The sequence below is a fragment of the Fusarium sambucinum genome, chromosome II, assembly GCF_050947815.1.
Source record: "Fusarium sambucinum isolate potato_lamoka chromosome II, whole genome shotgun sequence".
NCBI classification, from domain to species: domain Eukaryota; kingdom Fungi; phylum Ascomycota; class Sordariomycetes; order Hypocreales; family Nectriaceae; genus Fusarium; species Fusarium sambucinum.
This window is the reverse complement of record NC_139293.1, coordinates 9560624-9583282: the sequence shown is the minus strand read 5'-3', so window position 1 is coordinate 9583282 and position 22659 is coordinate 9560624. Positions and strand designations below refer to the sequence as shown.

Here is a 22659-nt window from a genome sequence, read left to right as displayed (position 1 = left end):
TTTACGGTCATGCCAAGCGTCTTACCTGGAGTAGTATATCATGCATCGCAATAAACCCTATAGCTTACTAGCGTCCGACTGCAACGGTCTCAGCACTGCATGCTAAGGTTCTAACGTAGTGGGACCACGCAACCCTTTCGGGAGACGGACACCGGAAGGATCAGATCCCCGGATGCAAAAGACCCTAGGACCTTTTATCTTTAACCCTCGTTAGGAGAATATATCACCCCCACTACTACTAGTCTCACCGGAAGGACCCCGGCCTGATACCCAACCGAAATGCTATGATTGGCGGAGATTGGTTATTCTTTGCCTTGTGTGAATCAACGCGCGGCCAATCCTTTCCGTTGCTTAACCACATGTGAAACTGTCAGCGTCAATATCGAAACTGTCAGCGTCAATATTGAAACTGTCAGCGTCAATATTGAAACTGTCAGCGTGAATATCAGCAGCTAGGCATCGGTGTAGCCGAGCCCCAACTTGGCATTGAACACGTCTCCCACCTGCTGTGACCCATTGATGCCTACTGCTGCAGCAGACCCCACAACAAGACATCTTTCGGCTGGCCCGGACTGCGACCGTGCAGTTAGCAGCCTGACGGAGTGAGTACAGACCGCTGGGTAGATGTAGGCAGACATACAGCAGCGCTCTGGTGCCCACGGATGGTTACTGCATTATTGCCACGAAATCTGTATCATGTCGCTCCCAGAGAGCTATGCCCAGATCTGTGGGGACAATACGTTTGGCCCTACTGTACCTGGACTGCCAGAATGCCGTGATGGATTCGACTTTACAGGTAGACATAATCGCTACGTAATATCAAGTCGGAGGACTAATTGACTTGTGAATAGTTGCATTTGAAGAAAGTATATTGTCACTCGCTCCAGCATGTCTGATCACTGTTATCATTCCCTGGAGGATATACTCGCTCTGGCCAAGACCGACGAAGACTCTTGACTCTTGGTTGCTCAAGATTAAACTGGTATGCAAATACCTGAATTCTCTGCGTTTTGTTCGTCTCAAAATAAACTAAGAAACCCATCTAGTTCGGCTTTGTAGTACTTGCTGCCCTTCATGCTGCTTTGCTGGCCTTCTTGTCCAATAGTCGCACATCTCATCGCGCCCTCCTTATATCATCAGGAACCTTTCAGTTACTCGCCAGCATCTTGTTTGCCGCCTTATCCTATTGGGAACATCGAAATGCCATCAGACCATCATTCATTCTGTCAGCTTTCTTATTCCTGACTGCATTACTAGATGCCGCCAGAGCCAGGACACAGTCCCTCATTCCAGACAACGATGCAGCCGCAGGAATTCTTATCGCTATTGTCGTGGTAAAGTTACCTCTTGTGCTAGTTGAGACTAAAGATAAAGCGAGTATTTTGCTACCTGAGTTCGCCAAGACCTCTGCAGAGCTTCGAAGTGGTCTCTTCTCACGAGCTTTCTTCGCCTGGATAGTTCCAGTGCTATATATGGGCTTCAAGAGCGTCATATCTTCAGATGACTTACCAGCTATAAATGAGAGAATAGCATCGCAAGCACTAGCAACGAAGGTTGAGTCGCGATGGAAAAAGAGTCAGTACTGGCTCTTGCAGAGTTGACCTGCTTCATGTTCGCGTTTACAATATCGCTAACTGTGAACAGGAGTTTCAGTAGGAGCTCTTTCGCTCATGATGGATGTTCTTTTAAGCTTTCCGAAGGACCTCTGCATTGTGCTCCTTACCAACTTGCTCCAAGTCGGGCTGAACATCTGCCAACCATTCTTGATTCAGAAACTGGTGACTTTCTTGAAATCACCTGATCGTTCCATAAACGTGGGCTATGGTCTTCTTGGGGGATTCTTCTGTGTTTCCATGACGAATGCTGTAAGGATTTTCATGCACCCCATCGTTCCATGAAGTATAGGCTAACATGATCGGCAAAAGCTGGTAATCCCTTGGGGTTTCCACTACGTTGGTCGTCTCATGGCTATGGCCCGAGGCGCGCTCGTCCCCTTGATTTACTCGAAGCTTCTGCAACTGAAAGGAAACAACGCCCATCAGATGACTGCCTTCACCCTTGTGACTGCAGATGTGGAAACTATCGTCAACGATTCATGGAGACTATTGGAGCCATGGGCTCATCTTTTACAGATGGTGATTGGAACATACCTTCTCTATCGGCAATTAGGTGCAGTCTGCTGTGTCCCAATCATTGTGATCCTTTGTGAGTTCAGAATAGCCTTTCCATCAAGCACTTAAAATATGGGCCTATTCACTTCGCTGACTATTTGTCGTAGTAATCTTCACACTTGTCGCTGTGGTGGGGTCCAAGATTGGTGGTCATCAAGCCGCTTGGTTTGAGAAAATCGAAAAGAGAATTGACTTGACAAGTCATACACTCAGCTTCTTGCATCCCGTCAAACTCCTTGGACTTTCAAGGATCATGGAGGAGAAACTCCATAATAAGCGGGAAGACGAGCTACAAACATCTCAGAAGTTCAGAGTCGTCAACTGCTCTGCGTTAGCATCCGGTATGACTAATCCCTTAAGTAAATTCACTCTCAACGTCTTTCTAACGATCCTTATAACAGCTTCCGCTCCTCAGGCTTTAGCACCACTGGTCACTTTTGGGGCCTACTCAATCACCAAGATGGTTTCGGGTCAACCCAACTTCACAGAAGCAACGGCTGTTACCAGCTTCTCAATTCTCAATCTCATATTGGCTCCTGCTATGCAGCTCCTCCTCGCCATCCCAATAGGAGCGCAGGCAATTGGATGTTACGGGAGGATCCAAACCTTTCTCCAGACCCCTGAGGAGCCTGTCCCTTCGACAGCCAGAACCAGTAGCTCAGACGTCACTGGGCCGAGTGTCACTCAGAAGAAGGTTGTGGAGCCTGAGTCGAGTGTTGCTCTAGAGCCGATCAAGCAGCCTTGCGAGAAGATTGAAGTCCACCGCGACTTGAGAGATCTTCCACCTATTCGATTCATGCCAAATGGGATTATTGCGATCACTGGGCCAAGCGGCTGTGGCAAGTCTACTATTCTTCGAAAACTGCTGGCCTCTGAAAGCCAAGAGTCGGGATCGTCCCCCTCAGGGGACATTGCTTACTGCTCTCAAGCTCCTTGGATCTTCGAGGGTACCGTTCGCGATAACATTCTTGGTCAGTCTGGGGTTGACAACAGCTGGTATCAATCTGTCCTTCACAGTTGCGAACTTCGTGTGGATCTGGACAGTATGCCCAACGGTGACTCTACTGAAGTTGGCAGTGGAGGATCCAAGCTGAGTGGTGGGCAGAAACAACGTATTGTGAGTGGCTGTGATAAAACACTTATAAGAGTCAAGACTAACATCATCCTAGGCCATTGCTCGAGCTTTATACTCCAAAAAGAAACGAGCAATCCTCGATGATGTAACGAGTGCCCTAGATGGACATACTATGTCTTCTCTGATAACCAATCTCTTCAGTGAGAATGGAGTGGTTCGCTCGCAAGGGATGTCTGTAGTTGTAGCAACCCACTCCGTGCAGATTCTGCGTCTAGCAAATCAGGTCTTGCTCATGAACCACAATGGTCAAGTCATCGACTCAGGTTCATACGAAGAACTCGTTACGCGGCAGGAATATTTTGCGAAACACCAAACTGCACACTCTTCACACCCTTCCTCCTCTGAAGAAGAACTCCCAGCCATCGTCAGAGAGCTTGAGACTAGTCGAGAAGAGTACGAAGCTCGACTCCAAACCAAGGTTGACGATCTGCGCAGAAAGGAAGGAGATTGGAAATCCTTCACGTACTATCTTGGTGCTATGGGATGGCTCAGCTTCATTGTCTTCGTTGCCGGTATGGCTATCTATCTAGTACTGAATGCAATCTTCGGTGTTTGGCTGGTGTGGTGGGGTGAGGATACGGATGGTAACCGTGGTCTTGGCTACTGGCTAGGTCTTTACGCTACCTGGGCCGTTCTGATCACCCTTGGTATGCTGGTAACGCCTATGTAAGTCTCCTGAAGAAGCCTTGTCTATGGCCTTGTGATGAATCGTGCTGACTTCTGTTAGTTTCTTCTTTACCAAATTGGCGTCTAAGGCGTCGCATGTCATGCACGCTGACTTGTTGACGGCCACGATGAGGCAAGTCTCCTACCCTTTGATGTGATGTAAGACCTAGGACCATTGCTAACATAGGTTTTGTACAAGAGCTCCAATGTCAACACTCTCAAACAAAGAGGATACAGGATCTCTTGTGAATAGGTAAGTCCAAACGTTACATAGCCGCAATTGTCGTCTGAATAACAGCCATCGCAGGTTCAGTCAGGATATCCGGTTGTGTGATTGGCAATTGCCATTCAATATTCTGTTAACGTTAATGGGTCAGTACACTCTATGGATCCCATGGTTCTAGCAAGCTAACTTGCGAATTTATAGCTCTTCTCACATGCCTATCAAGCATTGGTGTCGCTATCGCGGCTGTCCCATACTTGGCTATAGGTGCCCCTGCAATTGCCATTGTTCTTTATCTACTTCAGCTATTGTATTTGCGCACTTCCAGGCAGTTGCGGCTGCTCGAGTCAGTTTCCCCTTACCCCCTTTCTTTCAGCATTTTCTAGTCAAGAGGTTAACTTTTCTATCTTCTATCGTGCAGACTCGAACAAAGGGCACCTATAGTGTCGTTGTTCCTCGACAGTATCCAAGGGATCACCACAATTCATTCTTTTGGCTGGAGTCCAGCTTATGTTCAAAAGAGTTATTCACTCATGGACTCATGTCAAAAGCCCCTCTATACTCTTTTCTGCGTTCAACGCTGGCTGATACTTGTCCTGTCTCTCATCGCCACAGGCACAGAATTGGTCGTCATTGGGGCTGCAATAGCTCTTCGAACAAAGGTAAGCGCCGGCCTGGTCGGTCTAGCCGTTGTTCATGTTACGACACTGGCAAAAAGTCTGAGCGATCTTGTCATGCAATGGACAGATATGGAAACTTCACTGGGAGCTGTTTCGCGAATTTACAGATTCTCACGCGAGACTCCGCGGGAAGGACAGTCTGATGAAGGGTCTTCAAATCTGCTTGAAGGCTGGCCTTTGACTGGTAGCATCACTTTTGAGAATGTTAGCGCGACTTATGAAGAGGTGAAAAGGGACTTGGATGCTACCACGCCTGTGGAAAGCACCCCAAAACTGGCCTTGAACAGCATTACTTTCACCATCAAACCTGGTGAGAAAGTTGGTATCTGCGGCAGGACTGGCAGGTAAGCTTTCCTGGTCTACTACCTGTTGTTGCGTTTGGCTGACATAGCTTCAAAACTACAGCGGTAAGAGCAGCCTGATGGCAGCTCTCTTACAAATACTACCTTGCTACCAGGGCCGAATCTTCATTGATGGCACTGACCTCTCGACACTCCATCCCGAAGATGTTCGATCGAAGCTTAATTATGTAACACAAGAGCCGTTCTTATTTGACGGAACCATGAGAGAAAACTTGAGCGCCTGGAATTCTCCCGTCGACGACCAGGAGATGACTATGACTCTAGAGAAGGTCAACTTGTTGAAGAAGGTCACGTCTCTAGGAGGACTGGATGCTTCACTGACTCGTGATTCATTCTCACACGGCGAGAGGCAACTGTTTTGCCTCGCGCGAAGCCTGCTACGAAGCAGCAGCATTTTAATTCTCGACGAGCCTACTGGACAGTAAGTCACCAAGTCTGAAAACCACGAGCCCGCAGCCATTCTGATACGAAAAACAGTATTGACCCTGTCACGGATGCTACCATTCAAGAGGTCATTAGGGATGGATTTCCTGGTCGAACCATGATCATGATCGCTCATCGCTTGCGCACGTTGCTTGAGTTCGATACTGTTGTTGTTTTGGACCATGGAAGGGTTACTGACAGTGGACAACCAAAGGCTCTTCTGGATGACTCGACTTCTGCGTTCAGCGCGCTTTATCATGCCGTTGAAGGCCCAGCAGCGAGAAGGGGCTGATGATTGCTCATCAAACTTGGGCCACTTCTCTCAACTCTGTAAACTTCGAGATCCATTCTGAGAGTTCTGGTAAAATCGTGATTTGTGATGAAACTTTTGATTCACTCAACCTTGTCGCGCTTTTGTCGACGACAAAGTCGTTACAGTTACTTCTTACCATATGTAATTTATCATTCATTGTGTCAGTTTAAACCATCATAGATATTATTCACCATCACCGTACACAAATCATCTTGTTAGGCTGTTATTAAAAACATAGAAATTGTTGGCTCGTCAACAGTATCTCGTCCCATCGAGTTATTCCACACCTACGCTGTCCAGCACTCCTTTCGATGAAGCTTACCCTAAAGAATCTTGTGATTGGTCCGGAAAATTCTCAGCAACGTAGAGCTACCGAGCCTCCCACATCACGTTCGCTTAATTGATATGGCTTGGCGCAGGTGCCTCAGTACGTCAATCTAGCCAGGAACACCCATGTACCGTATTAAGTGCCAAATATCCGTAAGCAATGGTGGCCTTCGCAGCTTAGTGCTTACTTGACTGATCACCCCTGAACCATGCACATCATAGCAGACCAGATCTAGCCACTAAAAGTAGCTGCTCGACCCCTGCTTATGCATTTAAACCGTGTAAATCCTTCCGGCCCCGCCCTCAAAAAAGAAAAGCAAGTCGGAGGAATCAGACTCACCGCTAGTGGCAAGACACGATGTGACCGTGAATATGCACTGGACTTCATTACTTTCGTGTATTATGCATTATCAGTGTCTATCATTACCATCACGACATGTGGATCTGGTTGAGCCGAGGCAAGGCTTGAAGTCAAAGATTATGCAATGCAGGCGGAGCGTGTCCGATAACATGAAGATTGGCTCTCGAACGCTATAGGTGACATGTCGGCCTGGTCTACGCGCGCACGAGAAGTTCAGCTCCAAACCATTCATTCATACAGTATCTCCTATTTGTTCGCGAGGCCATTTTGATAAGGCAGACTCGAAGAGGTCCTGTACTGTCCACAAAACCTTTCACACAACCCCTGCACCCAAGCTCAACTCAATGCAGCCGCGAATCGACCTCCATTGCCACGCTGTGGCTCCAGGGTATCGTCAATATGCTATCGATAACGGCCACGAGAAGCCTGATGGCATGCCTGCTCTCCCTGTACGTGACCCGTTATCTCCAGAGGTTGTTCACCACACACGCTCCATTGATTACTAACATTGTCTCATACACTCAGCAATGGAGTCCCGAGCAGCATATTGCCCTGATGGATAAGCTAAATATTAGCATATCTGTATTGAGTATCACCTCACCAGGCACACACTTGACACCGAGTGATGACGGCAATGCAGCACGTCGAACTCGTCAGGTTAATGAGGAACTCTCTGCTATCTGCAAACAGCATCCATCGCGCTTTCGCTTCTTTGCGTCGTTGCCTTTGCCACTTGTCGATGAGTCCATTGCCGAAATCGACTATGCATTAGACAAGCTTGGAGCCCTAGGCTTTGCGGTTTTGTCAAATGCGAACGGAGTATATCTAGGCGATGGCGAACTTGATCCTGTATTTGCGCATTTGAACTCTCGCAAGACCGTCTTGTTCATCCATCCGACAACGTGCAACATTCTTACCTCCGTAAGGTCAAATTCTCAACCACAGGTACAAGCAGCCACGCCACTTGAGAAGTACCCTCGGCCAATGATGGAGTTCATGTTCGACGAGACTCGCGCCATTGCAAATCTACTTCTCTCCGGAACTGTTGCTAGATCCCCAGATATCAAGTTTATCATGTCTCACTGTGGCTGCGCACTGCCTTCCATGCTTGATCGCATAGGTTCGTTCGCGACTCTGATATCAGGCGCAGAAAGTCAGACTGCTGAGTTTCAGAGGTTACTGCGGGAGAGATTCTTCTTCGATCTTGCTGGGTTTCCTTTGCCTAATGCTATTCATGGTCTACTCAGGATCCTGGGTGAGGGAGGAGAGCAGAGGTTGGTGTATGGAACAGACTATCCGTTCAGTCCCGAGAAGTTGGTGGTGGGCTTAGCAGATGTTATGGATAAAGGCTTGGAAAATATATTTGGCAAGACTCGACGGAACGACGTGTATGTAGAGAATGCGAAAAGGCTTTTGAGCCTGTGAGCGTAGTGGTGACAAATATTTTGTATATCAGAGGTACATAGACCTATAAATATCACCAGTGTATCAAGGACGCAAGTCTGTAGTCGTACTTCTATCTAGGTGTATGCTATGACTGAATAAGGAGGCAATCATCAAGGCATGCTGTTAACTATAGCAAAAAACACGGATATTTATAGGTCAGTTTACCTTCCTTGCCGATGAATTTCAAACGCTAGTTAATGACGGAAGCTATATACTGATTATTACAAATTGGTTCTGACAAAAACAGCCTACTAGGTAAAAGCTTTCTAAACTACGTCAATTCACAAAATCCTCAAAGAATGGAACCCGCACCCGGCACATGGTCAATCAAAAGCATACCAGCCCCAAAGGCAGCCGCGGCCTCGATATAGCCCGCCGTTGCCGTCATGACAACAGGTCCAATGTTCTGCCAAGTTTCAGAATCCATCCAAGCTGGCCTCTCCTCACCTCTGCACATAGCAGTGTACAAACCCCGGCCAACAAACCACGAGATGGGTGAATGAAGCAGATACGCGGCGTAAGCATAACGAGGAGACCACAGCCTCTGCTTTCCTGGTTTGTTGTAGTTCTGCTCCCAAAGAGACATGAAAGCAGGTCCAACAGTCGCGAAAGTGAATTCGTTCCAGAGCGCGAAGAGTGCTGCGTCTGCAGTCCATCCCGACAGTTGCATGCCGGCTTCGGCAGGGGGACTTGTATCCTTCTCATCATCCTCTTTCTTGCTGGCCTTTCTGCCTCGCAGAAAGCTGGGGATCAAGACAACTGGAATCAATGCCAAAGAGATAGCACTGGCCTTAGCCATGGACAGCTTGCCAAGCGGGCCAGACTGTTTCTCATACAAGCTCGACATTCGCGACTTGCCCAAAACAGAAGCCATATAGCCCAAAACGTAGCCGAAGATGTGTTGAGGTAGGAAATACGGCTGCACGTGAATGACGGGGAGAGACGCGCCCATAGGAAACTTGGTGCTAACCAGGAATCTGGACCCAGCAATTACCAGCCATCCCCAGCGACACATGTGCCCGTAAATCTTGGCGACACTGAGAAATTCTGGAGAGCCAGCTCCCTTAGTTTTGAACAGGCGCAGGCAACGCGTAAGAATAACAGCGCAGAGGTCGAAGACAAGCAGCGTCATCGTGTACCAAACGGTCCCGCCTCCAGGTTCCTTCCAGCCCTTATGGTCAAGCACCGCCTTCCAATAATTCTTCAAATTCTCACGAAGATTTCCTGGGCGTGTAGCGATCTTTTGAAGCGGTTCAAGGAAGATGGAATAGAGAAATGCCGGCAGGCCCAGCCTCAGCAGTTTACTCTTGACGAACTCCTTCCATGAACCCTTGGAGAGTGACTTGGCAGTTAAGTTGCCTGAAAGCCAAAAGAATTGTCCAAGGCCATAGGCGTAGTGGAAGGCGACGTAGGGTAATACAATTGGCGATGTTTTGGCGAAACCTCCTGGATGATCCGCTGGGCCGCCGCCGCCATAAGCTGCTCCTGTGTGATTGATGATGACAATAGTTGTCATTACCGCTCTCAGATTGTCGAGCCAGTATTTCCGGCCCTTAGGCCCAGAAGGCTTGGACAAGCTCATCTTGGTGAATGATGCCCGTGAGTCGTGCTCAAACAGTAAGGGATGATTGTCGTGATGAATCGAGCACCACTCACTACTTGGAATGAGTGGTTTGGAGCGAGGCTTTGCGGGCCGTGTTCTGGATCAGGGGCAGACAGCCGAGGGAGGGAAGGGAGGGTAAGCTCGGCGTTGTATGCACGGGTACAATTGTCGGCATCCACAATTTGTTGCGGAGGATCAGATCCTACGCGCAGCCCGGACGGGCTGCGCTACGGGTACGGTCTCCATGGATGTTAGGTGCACACCCACCACGACCCTTGTCTGCAGACCCGCCTCAAGCGTCTTTTGCGCCCAGGCTAACTCCTCAATTCCACCGTCAAGGCGTCCGCTATACTAATCTATTTGGGAAACTCGTTTGGTCCTTTCTCTCCTTCAAATTCCACGTGACATTCTCATGGGACCAGGAGCTTTGCACTCAAGATTTCACCTTCGCCAATCTGTGAGCTCCCTTGTCTCTCCAGGTATTGATAGGATCAATCGCCATAACCAGCACCAGCATATTCAGTCTCCTTCGTCAGTATAGTCCACAATGGTTGATCAAACGAAGCCTCTGCTTGTTATGACCTCTACCCCGGGTGCGGGTCACGTCAATCCTATCACCACAATTGCGAAAGTGAGTAATAAACAACCCAGCCCGCCACTCCATCGTTTATGCTGATTGGTCGTTAGGCACTTATGCTTGATGGATATCATGTTACAGCTGTCTGTGCTAGTGGCTACAGGAAGCGTTTTGAAGATATCGGATGCGACTATGTTGCCATCCAAGGCTACGGAGACTATGTCGACGAGGACCGAGAGTCCAAATGGCCTGAGAGGGAATTGATGGAACCTGGACCAGCACAGCTTGCCTGGACCCTCGAGCAAAGCTTTATCAAGGTCATTCCCGACCAACTTGAGGCAGTTCAGAAAGCCATCACCAAGCTCAGGGAAGAGAACCCCGGCAAACCTGTCGTGTTGCTTAATGAATCCGCATACGCGGGTTCGCTGCCGCTGCAGAGAGGTGCACGAGGAGCAAAGCCAGACGCTTTCATCGGCATTGGCATCAATCCTATCTCTATGACCAGCGCCGATCTTCCTCCATTTAACTCGGGTTTACCGCTTCCGACCTCGCCGGAGCAGAAGGCCCAGTATGCCATGGGTTGGGAAATGATGAGGACTGTGTTTACCGGTCCTTTTGCGCTGTTCAACAGTATCCTGCAAGATCTTGGAGGTGAACCAGATGATACAGTCTTTTTCAACGATGCGCCCTATGTTTGGCCCGACCGCTTTCTGCAAATGTGTTCATCCTCGATGATGTATCCCAGAAGCGATGCACCCCCAACTCTTCGATTTGCTGGTGGAATGCCCAAGCTTCCAAAATCCGATACATCAGCAGACAAGCCAGCTTGGTGGGATGAGGTTGCAAACAATTCATCGGGCAAAGACATTATTTTTGTCTGTCAGGGCACTGTTCGCATGGATTACAAAGATATAGTCATCCCAGCGATAGAGGCACTCAAGGATCGACCCAACACCTTGGTGATTGTTGTCTTAGGCCAGCGCGGAGCGGCCCTCGACTCAAGCATCACTATTCCCGAGAATACCCGGGTGATTGATTACCTTACCTACGATGACATTCTTCCACTAGCCTCAGTATTCGTCGGTAACGGCGGTTACGGAGGAGTTCGTGCTAGTCTTGCCCATGGAACACCCTTGGTGGTTGCAGGGGAGAGCGAGGATAAGGCCGAGATGTCTGCCATTATAGAGTGGGCTGGTGTGGCTGTTAACCTCAGGACGGGAAGCCCAACAAGTGAGGCTATTCGAGCTGGAGTTGATAAGGTGCTGTCTGATCCCAGATACAAGGAGGGTGCGAAACGAATCCAAGCGGACATGGATGCCTCTGATCCTATCAAGGTTATCACGGACATTATCAATGAGGTACTCGCTGGCGTTAAGGTATAACAAGCTGGAAACATACATCTCGTGGCATACAAGTAGTTAGACCTAAGACCTTGATCAATAGGACAGCATTCGTCTGAAACTAAATACTGATGATTTCCTGGGGTATCTATGTGCACCGAAGCGAGCTTTAGATAGGAATACCAACTCACATCCACATTTAGATGTCCCTTCCGTTCTTCTATGCACAACTTGACTCAAGCATTGTGTAGCCTCCACAGGAAAGTGACACCAACACATTGTAACCAAAGCACCTTCTAAGTTTCTATTTTTAAGGGCCTCGAGATTTGGATGCCAAGTCAACTAGTGGCTAGCTAGTCACTGGCCTATCGTATAGGGACTTCCCCATAGTATTAAAGTTATTGTAAGGCTAGATAAGATAGTAAAAAGACCTTGCCGATGCCTAGGATAATATGTGTGTTACCATTAGGATCTTGTGTATGTGTGTATGACGTTATAGAACTGTTTAAGCACTATATAGACTATGTAATCAGGTTGTAGTTTAGTATAAGTTTACAAAACAAAAACAGTTCTAAGACAACAAGATCTGATACTATGGGGTATATGCATCGCTTGCATGAGCTTTTCAGCTTGCCTAGTCAGGAAGCCCTCCGTTGCAGGATGACTCTCTCCACAGGTACGCATTATCTAAATAATGTACAGTATCCTGCCTTGATATCTTGGTATGATATATGAATTCTCCTGCGTGTTTTTCAAGCAGCCTCTAAAGCGAGTCGGGTTTCCTAGGAACTGAGATAACTTACGCGAGAATGTGTCTCGGCTGTAGGTGGAAACAACATCGGTGTTGTGTAAGATCCTCATCGACACAGAAACACACTCGGGGCGGAAGTTCCTCCTTGAAACATAATCTGTTGTCGTAGGACGACCTTTGACGGTATGAAAATCTGTACGTGATTGTCAAGCTAGGGTAAAAGACTTTATATCACCAAACCTTGAGAGTAATAGGAACAACGCGCAATGGTCCGCTTAGTTTACCATTCCTCTTAGACCTCTTATCGAGTTCTTTTGGCTCTTTGAAGACTGTCTTCGTAGAACCAGTCCATTAAACAGTTGACCTGAACTTACGTTAGTTAACCCTCAAACAGAATGGTATTACGATTACTAATTTCTGGGCAATGGCAGTGTAAGTGGTAAAAACCTCTAAAACCTGCATTGCCATCAAGTTATAAGACTGAATATGCCTCACTATCTCGGCAGTCATAAGATCAGTGATCTTGAGTTTTATACAGGTCAAACTACGACATGTTCGAGGCATGCTTATCACATCTTTCAACGATCGATAGTCATCTGGGCCCGGCCGCCACTGGGCATGAATGAAGTCCAAGACTTCAACTTGAGCTGCTTTGGAAATTACTTCCCACGACATTCTGGTCATAGGTAATGATGATGATGGTTTCCACTTGCGATATACACGGCTCTTTCTTAGAGGAATTGTGGATAACGTTATGTAGACCAAAAGATGTTTGTCAAGGTAACCAGGGCCTGATGACGAATTCTGAATTGACGTGCACACGTGGCATTCAATTGCAGGGGATCATGGGATGCTGCCGAACTTGAGACAATCTCAATTGGTTGATCTCATAAGATGCGACTCGATGTGGAGTCTTAACCGGAGCATTTGAAATGCTCGATGCTAGCTGAGGCAGGGGTTTTTGCCAGCCTTTCATGGAGTGGTTCGATTATCTCATACCTGATAGGTAATAAGATCGACGATGAATTCGTCATTAGTAATCTTGTTCACGAGCAATTAAACGGATCCAACATTGGTGATGGGACGGAGCTAGTATCCACTATATGCTGTTGGCTAACACAACCGAACCAACAAGGCAGCCCAGGGTTGAATGCTTGATACAGGCCAAGATGTAATGTAATTTATATCCAAGAATACAACCTTCAGCTCAACTGCATGGAGCCTGTCGTCTGTTAACCTAGGCAACACAACACTACTCCCTAATATAACAACCATGACTTATAAAATAATCGACAACGTTGCTGCCGAAGGAGCTCCCTACTATACACCCGCTTAAGAACCTCGAGCAGGTATATGAACCAGCGGCTTTACTAAGCTTTTCGAACCTATTACTATCCGCAGTATAATATTCTTAAATTGCTTATTCCTTGCGCCTCTTTGCCAGTACTTAGCTAAAGATAGCTATGCTATTAATTAGCATTTAACCTATCTAGGTAGTATTATTTAGTATAGCCCTGGATTAGCTATAGTTAAGGCTATTGCTATAAAAAATTATAGTTAAATTATACCCTAGGATATTAGTCTATAGAAGAATAGCTAGATTAAGCTATTAAAGTATATTATTATATTTATATATAGCTAGAATTAGAAGATTAGTATTTAATTATCTTATGCAGGCTATTAGGCAAGCTATACCTCTTTATAGCTTAGTATTAATATTATTACTGCTAAAGAAGTTAGCAGATAGCTTAATAATATTATTAGTCTATTAGCTATTACTTAAGAGAAAGGTATTAATCTAATTCCTAGAGTATTAATAAAGTAAAATATTAAGTAATTTAAGTTTAACTTTATAGATACTATAAAAAGGGCTATAAAAGCCATGTTTATTATTATTAAGATTTACTCTGCTTATAGATACTTACTGCATTAATTTCTAGACCCTTTTAATAATTAGAGGATAGATAAATATAGAATTAGCTTTAAGAATAGAATTAGACTTTTACTAGAAATAGTTAATTCTATTTAGGCTACTATTCTTAAGATAATACCTCTATTTATTTAGATTAGTATAATTAATTAGTTTAAGTAAACCTTTAACTTAAAGAAAGATTTTCCTAAAAGCTAGACCCTTAAGTAGACTGTTTAACTTGCCTACCTTTTACTTAAATATAGTACTAATTTACTTAATATTAGCTTAGGTAATATATACCTTAAATCTGCTATTGCTATTAAGTCTAGTCTTGCCTATTAGGCAAATATTATAAAGGAAGTTAAGAAAGCTATATATAATAAATTGCTTATATTAGCTATTAGTAGATTTAAGACTAGGACTTTAGCTAAAGAGATCCTATAGTCTAGTATTAATATTATATGGGCAGGCTATTGGTTTTAGTAGAATCCTAGCTTGGTTTAAGCCTTTATTAATAAGCTAGGTGTAGAGGTTAAAATAGCTAATCAGATTGGCTGGAGCTTTAAAGGTCGTGGAAAGGGGAGAAATAAAACTTCCCTTTAGAGGATAAGTATACTTATTATAACTTCAGGTTGTGTCATAGAGGTTAAGCGCAAACAGTCGATAATGAGCACTTGCCTACTATAATAACTCAGGTCTTGGTTAAAAAAGAGATTAACATTAAATTATCAATGAATGGTTGTTGAAAGGCTGTAGTGCCTAATAACGAATTGCTTAAGCACTTGAAGAATTGAGTCCTAAATGCCTAACCCTAGAGAATATAAGACCACCCTATATGGGACCATATCAATTATTACTTATGTCCTTTTGTTCTGAAGCTTGATTTTGGAGTCAGTCCAAGTCGAAGAGATAACCCATCGTTTCGCCCGGGATGGCCACCATGTGATTGATTTCGCAACATACCTTTTACTAGCCTAGGTTTGGCTACAGCAGATACAGCCTCGAGTAGTATATTCTGAAGTCACAGATAAATCCTTCTACCTTCTCTTTATTCCAATGGCGTAAATGCCGGGCCACACGAATGAAACTGCGCCCAAGCAGATAACCATCTCCAGACCCTGTTGTGTTGACACCGAGTGCTGTCTTTAGTCATAACAAGGCAGATTCATCCGAGGTGCCGAGAAGACGCTTGATGATCTACAAAGCCGTCAAACCAGTTGCTACATCATTACAGCCATGGCGTGTTGAGGGGTGTCGAGGCGTAAGCACACGTCTATTGGTTTTGTGCGGAGGCGTCAACCACATCGCGACGTTGTGCGGCTGCGACCTCAATTAGGATCCTCTCGTCACGATGTTAAAAGTACAGATTCATCCAATGTCACCTTCCAAAATAGTAAGTTGCCGAACTAGTAGAAGTTTCCCGATATGATCTCATCCGTCTGAAATGAGACGTGGATACGGCTAACGTGTTGCTACTGCTATCATCCGAAGCTTGTATCTCTCCGGCTCTGGCAAGCCAAATGTGAGCCCAAGAGAGTAAAGACAATGCCATGTTCACATGAGTTTCAGCGTTTCATGTAAAGCGGTGGAGGAGCTACTTATCTACTTCCTCGATATGTTATCGACCAATCTTCGAGGCAAGCAAACAGGTCTTTATGCGGCGTGTTTCCTTTCACGAATATGAAGCAGATGATGCCTTTCTTTAATAGTTAATTCGTAAGTTTTCCTCTTTCAGTTCACCGGGAGAAGTCTGGCAATAAATAGGTACATATGAGCCTTGACCAGGTCTACGCAAGTAGTTACAATTTTGTGAGGATGATCTATTTTTGTCATTTGCCAGGGTCCGAAACGCGAAACGACAACCCCACCTCTTGTGCTGGCTCACCCGCGGCTCAGGCTTAGCTCGGGTTAAAGCAGCGACTACACAGGATACTGACTGAGGGAGGAAAGAGCGAAGGTCGATATTCGCTTTCTGTATTCACCTGATCCATGGTATATCATCATCCCTTGTCACTCTCATAAATTCACTTAAGGAGTCTCCAAGATCCAGTCTCAGCCCAAATTCTGGCATACCACTGATGCAACTCAGTCACCCAGGGAGGCATAGGTCCCTTGTTTCCCGCAACTTTGCCTTCACTCGAGAACAAGACGCTCTTGAGTCGAAGCTCAACCTCGTCGTGAGCCTTGTCAATGGTGGCGCTAATCTGGAAAAGACCGTCGGATGGTCGTAGTGCTTGGTTGCGGGGTGAATCACCACAGCGCACGGTGATTGAAGTTGCCGTCTTCTCAACAACCTCGAAATGATCGGTGATGGCAGTCCCTCTGTCGTAGGTGCTTGTGGAAAGCTGTTCAGGCTCCCAGAGTTGCTGCTCGGTCTCGGGACCACGCCACTTGAAACTGAGATACCTGCGCTGAATATCGAAACCTCCAAATGTCAATCAACATACATCAAACTTCATGATAAGTGAACTTACCCCAACCGCTCCAAACACCACGGCAAAACTCGAGCGCTAAGTCGCCGTTCTTCTGGAGAAGTTCAGGTCGGATCTTGTCTAGCGGGATTCTCTTGATTACGACATCCTGAGTCGCGGGGTTTCCGTTGGGATTGGCCCTTCTGAAGAGCCTTGAGGACCAAAGGGGATCATTGGCTGGAAGCGGGGAGATGACAGGGTTTTGAGAGGCAAGGTAAGCTGCAGCTGTAGATGTACCAAGCAGACCCGGTACGAAGGTCTTTCTTACAATGCGAAAGATGCCCATGATGAACGTGTCTCTCTTTGAGGTATTTGGTGATTGTGTTGAGGTTGATTTCAAGCGCGAGATAAGAATCTTAATCGGCGTTTCTCGGTTGAGTTTCTAGTGGAGCAAATGTTGGTTATACCCGCTTTTTGATTGGATGCAATGGATCAGGTCATGCGACCAGGTTACATAAATCACAAGATCTAGCTGACATAATTGCACAGCGGGAATACGTATAGAGCATACTTTAAATCCGCTATTCACTATTAGTTTTTACTAGGCTTGTGTTTATCCAGGTGATTTATGCAAAGATCGTCTCAGTTACCAGCTTGTAAGAAAGTTCTCAGTACTCTCGGCAATGGCCATGCCTGACAGTCCTTAAACATCCTCACTGTTCTCCTCAAAGCCTCTCTTTCCCAAGGATCAGTGAAATAACTTCCATACATCTGAATAGCCAACGTTGCATTCACGAGACCTGGCTGTATTTCCGGATGTTGCACTGCTGTACCACAAACCTCAAGCACCAGGGCCCTTACCATTCCTTCTGCTTCACGATAGGCGGCGCGGACGTCTTTTTCTTGTCTGGAAAAAGTTAGCAGCCACTTTAGTAAATAACATGAAAAATGTCTCACGATAGAAATGGTGATTCAGCTATTAGTATCATCTTGGCAATCATCATATGTTGCATGCCTGTCAGAGCGATAGGTGAAGCGAACCACATCATTGGAAACACCTCTCCAGAGATCTTATCAGGTGGTTGGTATAAAATGGGCGAGAACCGGCCCGTGACACATTCGTCCAAATACTCCTCCTGCTTTTTGAGATTTCCTGCCTTGAGTTAACTATCTTCCATCGCCTGGAGCACGGGCGATGTATACTCACGCCACCCAGTTTCGGATTTATCACTGAAGAGCCACTTTGCAACCTGGTTCGTATGGGACACGAGTTTGTTTGCGGGTGATATGTCCACCCACTCTGCAGGCGGCTCAACTATTTGCGGTGAATAACCTTTCAGTAGTGAATAGTAGACCTCTTGTCTCAACGCAATCCAGTAGGAGGCATTCAACAATTCCCTTCGATGACTCAAATCATCAGCCGTTAGACTTCTCAGAACCGCATTTAGAATTGCTAAAAAGTTGACACCTTCGTTAAAATCCATCTCAGATCCAGTGTCTTGCTCATGGTCGTCCAGTTCTTCGTAGTGGCGCAGTATCACAGCCGTTGTGACAATAAGCTCTCGAATCTCACCGTCTTGGGTAGTGTGGAAGTCTTTTAGAACGGAAATACATTTAAGCATGTACTCAACTGATGAACCAGGAGTGAGATTCGGTAGAGGTTGACCACGGTAGACAATTCCCTGCGGCGTTTTGTATCTCTCGACGCGACAGAGATGGCGGGAAGACATGGCAAGTATGGCGTTGAGGAGAGGAGGATAGCGACGGGCTCGCTCTGGAACCATAAGCTGGTAACGTCTTTGAGGATCAACCAGATCGAACTAGATGTATTAACAAACGTGCTTGAGAATTATAGCTGATTAATGATGTACCCAAGGCGACAAATCTTCAATAAAGTATCGTAGAAGGCAAGCTTCCTGAATATCCAATGGTGAATCTCTTCCCTGTGTCGGTTCAATTGTGTGTAATGAACCACCCCAAGAGGGTCCTCGTTCAGAAAGAGCATGGTTATCTCGCGTTGGTTGAGGATAAGAAGCTAAATGAGTTGCGCTACCAAATTGACTATTTCCAAATGGTATCAGGCTTTCCGTCATCCCTGTGTTTGTATAGGACGAACTCTGTAGTACCGATGTCGAAGTGCCTCTTGTACCGTCATAATCAGAGAGGTTGCTTTGTGACTGGTTGCCAGGTGACATCGATATTGTAGTGTCATTGTCAATGGCGATCTTTTTTACACGCCGTCGTGGACCAGTCTGAAGACGAACTTTCCAATATCTATCTGAGTAACGCAAATTCTTACAATCATGAAAGAAGACTTACACTCTTTGGCATTGCCACTGACCCAACTCTGGGACTCCGAGAATAGCGCGTCATACTTTGCCGACGACCCTTGTCTGAACTGGCGACCCTCGGAGCGCACACAATCTAATCCTCTGCTTTCACATCGACGGCAACATTCTGATTTTTGATCACCTGAATAAAAGCGGTCAGTGGTTAGAATCGTTATGTCGTGGAAGGGCCACCGACATTTGAGATGCTTGTCTGGTTTGATTGACTACTGTTAGTTGTGTGACAACCTGTTGGACTTGATTACCCTACTTTTGCACTCGAGACATGGTTTCCTTACTGTAGGCATGCTGTATCCTGGGTCGTGTTGCTGACTGATGAAGGAAGATGAACCCAGCGACATCTGACGCGGGGTTCATCAAACAACCGGCTGGAGTTCTAAAAATAGACATTATCCAGTCCTTGCAATACTACATTATGCTGTCGTTTTCCATACACATTTTACACACGGCTTAGCCTGCAAACATGGACAACTTCAAACACGAACAGTTGTTTCGACAGCCAGGCTTCTCTTTGGAATCACCTGTACCATGCTTAGTTGGTTTATGCCACGCTCTGTGGTAACGATATTCAAAGATGAATTTATTACGTCACTATCTCCAATGGTTATCAATGACTGCTCCGCTTTCACTCTAGTTTGACATAACTCTCTGTCATAATGGCTTAGATACGGTATCTATCGGCAATTGTACTTAGGTTCTCATTTGACTAAGTAGAAATAAATGTTTCTATTTTATTCTTTCCACTTTGATTTGTATCAGTTCAAATAAAAGCAGAGAGGCAACTCACATAAATCAATCTTTACCACTTGCAGAAATCCTTGTTAGATATAGTATAGAACTGAGATAAATGTTTACTTGGGTTATTCTATCTGCGAGATATTTTAAGAGCTGATGAAGTCTCGTATGCATGGCTTTGTATAGTTTATTTCAAGTTGACTTGTTTAACCAGATCTAGGGTATGTTCAAGTACGTGGAGATGGAATTACATCCAATCGGATTGAAGCATTGATGGCAGGAACAGTATTAGTCCGAGATTAGCAGGACCTCTTAAATTGTCACGATTGGTGGAGTTACTCGCCAAGCAAACTCCTTTTACGGGACTGGCTGTTCGTCTGGCTGTTTTGAGTTTAGTACACTGGACCATTTAGGCTACTTGCCAGTGCATGGAACTACCTAAGAAAAAATCAACATTCGTTCAATTTTCCTAGTCACATTCATTTCACCGTAGCGGAGCTGCTTTTCATTCATTTAAACGTTTCGGGTTATTATCTGCTGCAGAATTACGGAGGACGTGCACCTTGTTAAACCGTTTTAAAAGTTTCGATTTCTAATTGCAGACATGTCTCACGAGATAGCCAATGGGAAGGGCGAAGCAGAGAACTCTACTCTGTTGACACCTGAGACTATCAATGGAACTGTTTCGCCTAGTCCAAGTGCAAGCTCTTTCGCTTCTTCTATTGAAACAAGCGACTCGGAGTTCACTTCATCGTGGGCAAAGTTGCAAGATGTTTATTCTCGGAACATCGGACTCTTTTATGTTCTGCTGGCACAGCTGTTCGCCTCTATTGTAAGAAACCGCTTGAATATCAACAAGATATTTACTGACAAAATCAGATGTCCATGACAACGAGGCTCTTGTCAACTGGGTTTGAGACAAAATTCCATGCTCTTCAGATTATATTCGTCCGAATGCTTGCCACTGCACTGATCGGATCTTTCTACATGTGGCGTGAGAAAGTCCCCGATTTTCCTTTCGGGCCGCGCGAAGTTAGAGGATTGCTGGTGCTGAGAGGCATGGCTGGATCTGTTGGGCTATTTGGTCTTTATTGTAATGATAATGATGTTTCTGTAAGGTATATTAGCTAACAAACGGACAGATTCTCTTTCATATCTCGATGTGTCAGACGCGACGGTCATCACTTTCCTGGTTCCGACTCTGACAGCATTCATTGCCTGGGTTGCTCTACGCGTAAGTTTTCAAGGGAGATAGTTAGACATGTAACTTAATCTGACTGAATGACTTTCATAGGAACCGTTCACCATCAATGAAGCCTCGGCAGGTCTCATCGCTTTTACAGGCGTTCTTTTTGTCGCTCGTCCTGCTTTCATCTTCCCACATAATGATTCCTTCCTATCAGGATCATCCCCTGGTGATGAAAGCGCCACCAAAGGTATTCTTTCAGCAGTCAAGGCAACACCCCAGGAGCGCACAATTGCCATTTGCTGTTCCATTTTCGGCTCCATTGCTGCAGCGACAGCTTACTCAACCATTCGGGTCATTGGAAAGCGAGCTCACTCTCTTGTGAGCGTCAACTACTTTGCTATGTTAGCTACTGTTAGCTCTTTTCTTATCATTACGATCCATCCTGAGTTGCAGTTTGAGATCCCCAAGAGTCTCGCCGAATGGTAAGTCAACAGTCGACTGTGCTTGGCATGAACTAGAACTAACGCGCCCAGGGCCATTCTGCTCTCCATTGGGGTTTCGGGTTTTCTATTCCAGGTTCTCCTTACCGAAGGTCTACAGAGAGAGAAGGCTGGCCGAGCGACCAACCTTATTGTAAGTCGTTTGCCATTAAGACAACTTCGCCATGTCTAACCAGTGAACAGTATGTACAACTTGTCTATGCGATCGTCATTGACCGTGTCATTTGGGGAACGACTCCCCCACCTGCTAGCTTCATTGGCAGTTCTCTTATCATCGGATCGGCTGTTTGGGTGGCCTTACAGAAGAAGGCACCCTTAAACCCGAAGCCGGTGTCTGATGAGGAGAGAAATGCTGGCCTCGACAAGGATGTGACGAAAGAAGCATAATACGCAGCCTGAGTGATGGGCCATTTATCTACTTAGTACAAGACTATTGTATGTTATTGCAGTGTACTGTTAAGGTCTATCATGTGTTAGCGGAATTTGTGTGAACTCCCACATGTCAGTCTTAGGGTTTCGACTTACTTCAGTGCCACAAAATCCGTCGCTCTGATATTGGTATTCGCGGAACAACACTGCGATATATACCCTTTTTCCGGTGGGAAAATGGATCTGTTCACTAATGAGACAAAAAAGTCTAGTATAAGGACAGACACCTGCGTCGCGAACAGAACAATCCGTTCCTAGTGCCTATGGAAGTCACACTCCGGATCAAGTTGTTATGTTGAAATAAACCTTCACTTTACTGAGACTCTGAACGAGACTGCTCGGATAGACATAATAAAATCAATGTTCGATCAATTGGAATTCGATGAGCCTGTCAACCTGATAGAGCATTGCGTATCGGTGCATATGATCCGAGTTTAATTTGCCTGTCGTTCCAGCTCTCCCTCAACCTACTTCTTCTGCTTCTTAAGACACTTGGTACATGTGCCGTCTGGTATGGTCTTCCGTTCCACCGATGATTTTCCACATGCGCCCCATTTGTTCTCCTTTCTGCCTTTGCTACACATTTGGTAGTCTCGGCCCGTTCGCATTTCGTCACCGCACTGGATGCATGTATAAGACTTCCTGACTTCCGTGCACATGGTCAATCTGTTGTTGTTGTTGTTGTTGATTTTCGAGTGAGGTATTGTTTATATATGATGTCAATTTGAGTTGATCTGTAGTCGAGACAGGGCAGGGG

At 45.8% G+C, this 22659-nt stretch overlaps 7 protein-coding genes across 7 annotated transcripts; 4 read left to right on the top strand and 3 right to left on the bottom strand.

Moving 5' to 3' along the window:
* Nucleotides 1-696: 696 nt before the first annotated feature.
* FSST1_010123 (uncharacterized protein) lies at nt 697-5952 on the top strand (the record flags this gene model as incomplete). The annotated part of the gene is made up of 14 exons (XM_083227159.1): nt 697-796; nt 852-982; nt 1047-1575; nt 1645-1865; nt 1926-2205; nt 2279-3288; nt 3341-3972; nt 4034-4126; nt 4172-4225; nt 4280-4344; nt 4400-4541; nt 4617-5219; nt 5281-5658; nt 5715-5952. The coding sequence occupies 14 exons, from the start codon at nt 697-699 to the stop codon at nt 5950-5952; spliced, it is 4476 nt and encodes a 1491-aa protein (XP_083086084.1).
* Nucleotides 5953-7005: 1053 nt separating this feature from the next.
* FSST1_010122 (amidohydrolase family protein) lies at nt 7006-8086 on the top strand (the record flags this gene model as incomplete). The annotated part of the gene is made up of 2 exons (XM_083227158.1): nt 7006-7110; nt 7187-8086. The coding sequence occupies 2 exons, from the start codon at nt 7006-7008 to the stop codon at nt 8084-8086; spliced, it is 1005 nt and encodes a 334-aa protein (XP_083086083.1).
* Nucleotides 8087-8399: 313 nt separating this feature from the next.
* Nucleotides 8400-9689, bottom strand: FSST1_010121 (acyltransferase family protein; the record flags this gene model as incomplete). Its single annotated transcript, XM_083227157.1, has 1 exon — nt 8400-9689. The coding sequence occupies one exon, from the start codon at nt 9687-9689 to the stop codon at nt 8400-8402; it is 1290 nt and encodes a 429-aa protein (XP_083086082.1).
* Nucleotides 9690-10257: 568 nt separating this feature from the next.
* FSST1_010120 (uncharacterized protein) lies at nt 10258-11669 on the top strand (the record flags this gene model as incomplete). Its single annotated transcript, XM_083227156.1, has 2 exons — nt 10258-10341; nt 10398-11669. The coding sequence occupies 2 exons, from the start codon at nt 10258-10260 to the stop codon at nt 11667-11669; spliced, it is 1356 nt and encodes a 451-aa protein (XP_083086081.1).
* A 4645-nt stretch (nt 11670-16314) lies between these two features.
* Nucleotides 16315-17047, bottom strand: FSST1_010119 (uncharacterized protein; the record flags this gene model as incomplete). The annotated part of the gene is made up of 2 exons (XM_083227154.1): nt 16315-16715; nt 16765-17047. The coding sequence occupies 2 exons, from the start codon at nt 17045-17047 to the stop codon at nt 16315-16317; spliced, it is 684 nt and encodes a 227-aa protein (XP_083086080.1).
* A 296-nt stretch (nt 17048-17343) lies between these two features.
* FSST1_010118 (uncharacterized protein) lies at nt 17344-19074 on the bottom strand (the record flags this gene model as incomplete). Its single annotated transcript, XM_083227153.1, has 5 exons — nt 17344-17608; nt 17659-17854; nt 17909-18521; nt 18573-18953; nt 19021-19074. 5 exons carry the CDS (start codon nt 19072-19074, stop codon nt 17344-17346), a joined length of 1509 nt encoding a protein of 502 aa, XP_083086079.1.
* A 1314-nt stretch (nt 19075-20388) lies between these two features.
* FSST1_010117 (DMT family transporter) lies at nt 20389-21860 on the top strand (the record flags this gene model as incomplete). The annotated part of the gene is made up of 6 exons (XM_083227152.1): nt 20389-20616; nt 20664-20877; nt 20927-21018; nt 21079-21455; nt 21507-21606; nt 21657-21860. The coding sequence occupies 6 exons, from the start codon at nt 20389-20391 to the stop codon at nt 21858-21860; spliced, it is 1215 nt and encodes a 404-aa protein (XP_083086078.1).
* Nucleotides 21861-22659: the final 799 nt, after the last annotated feature.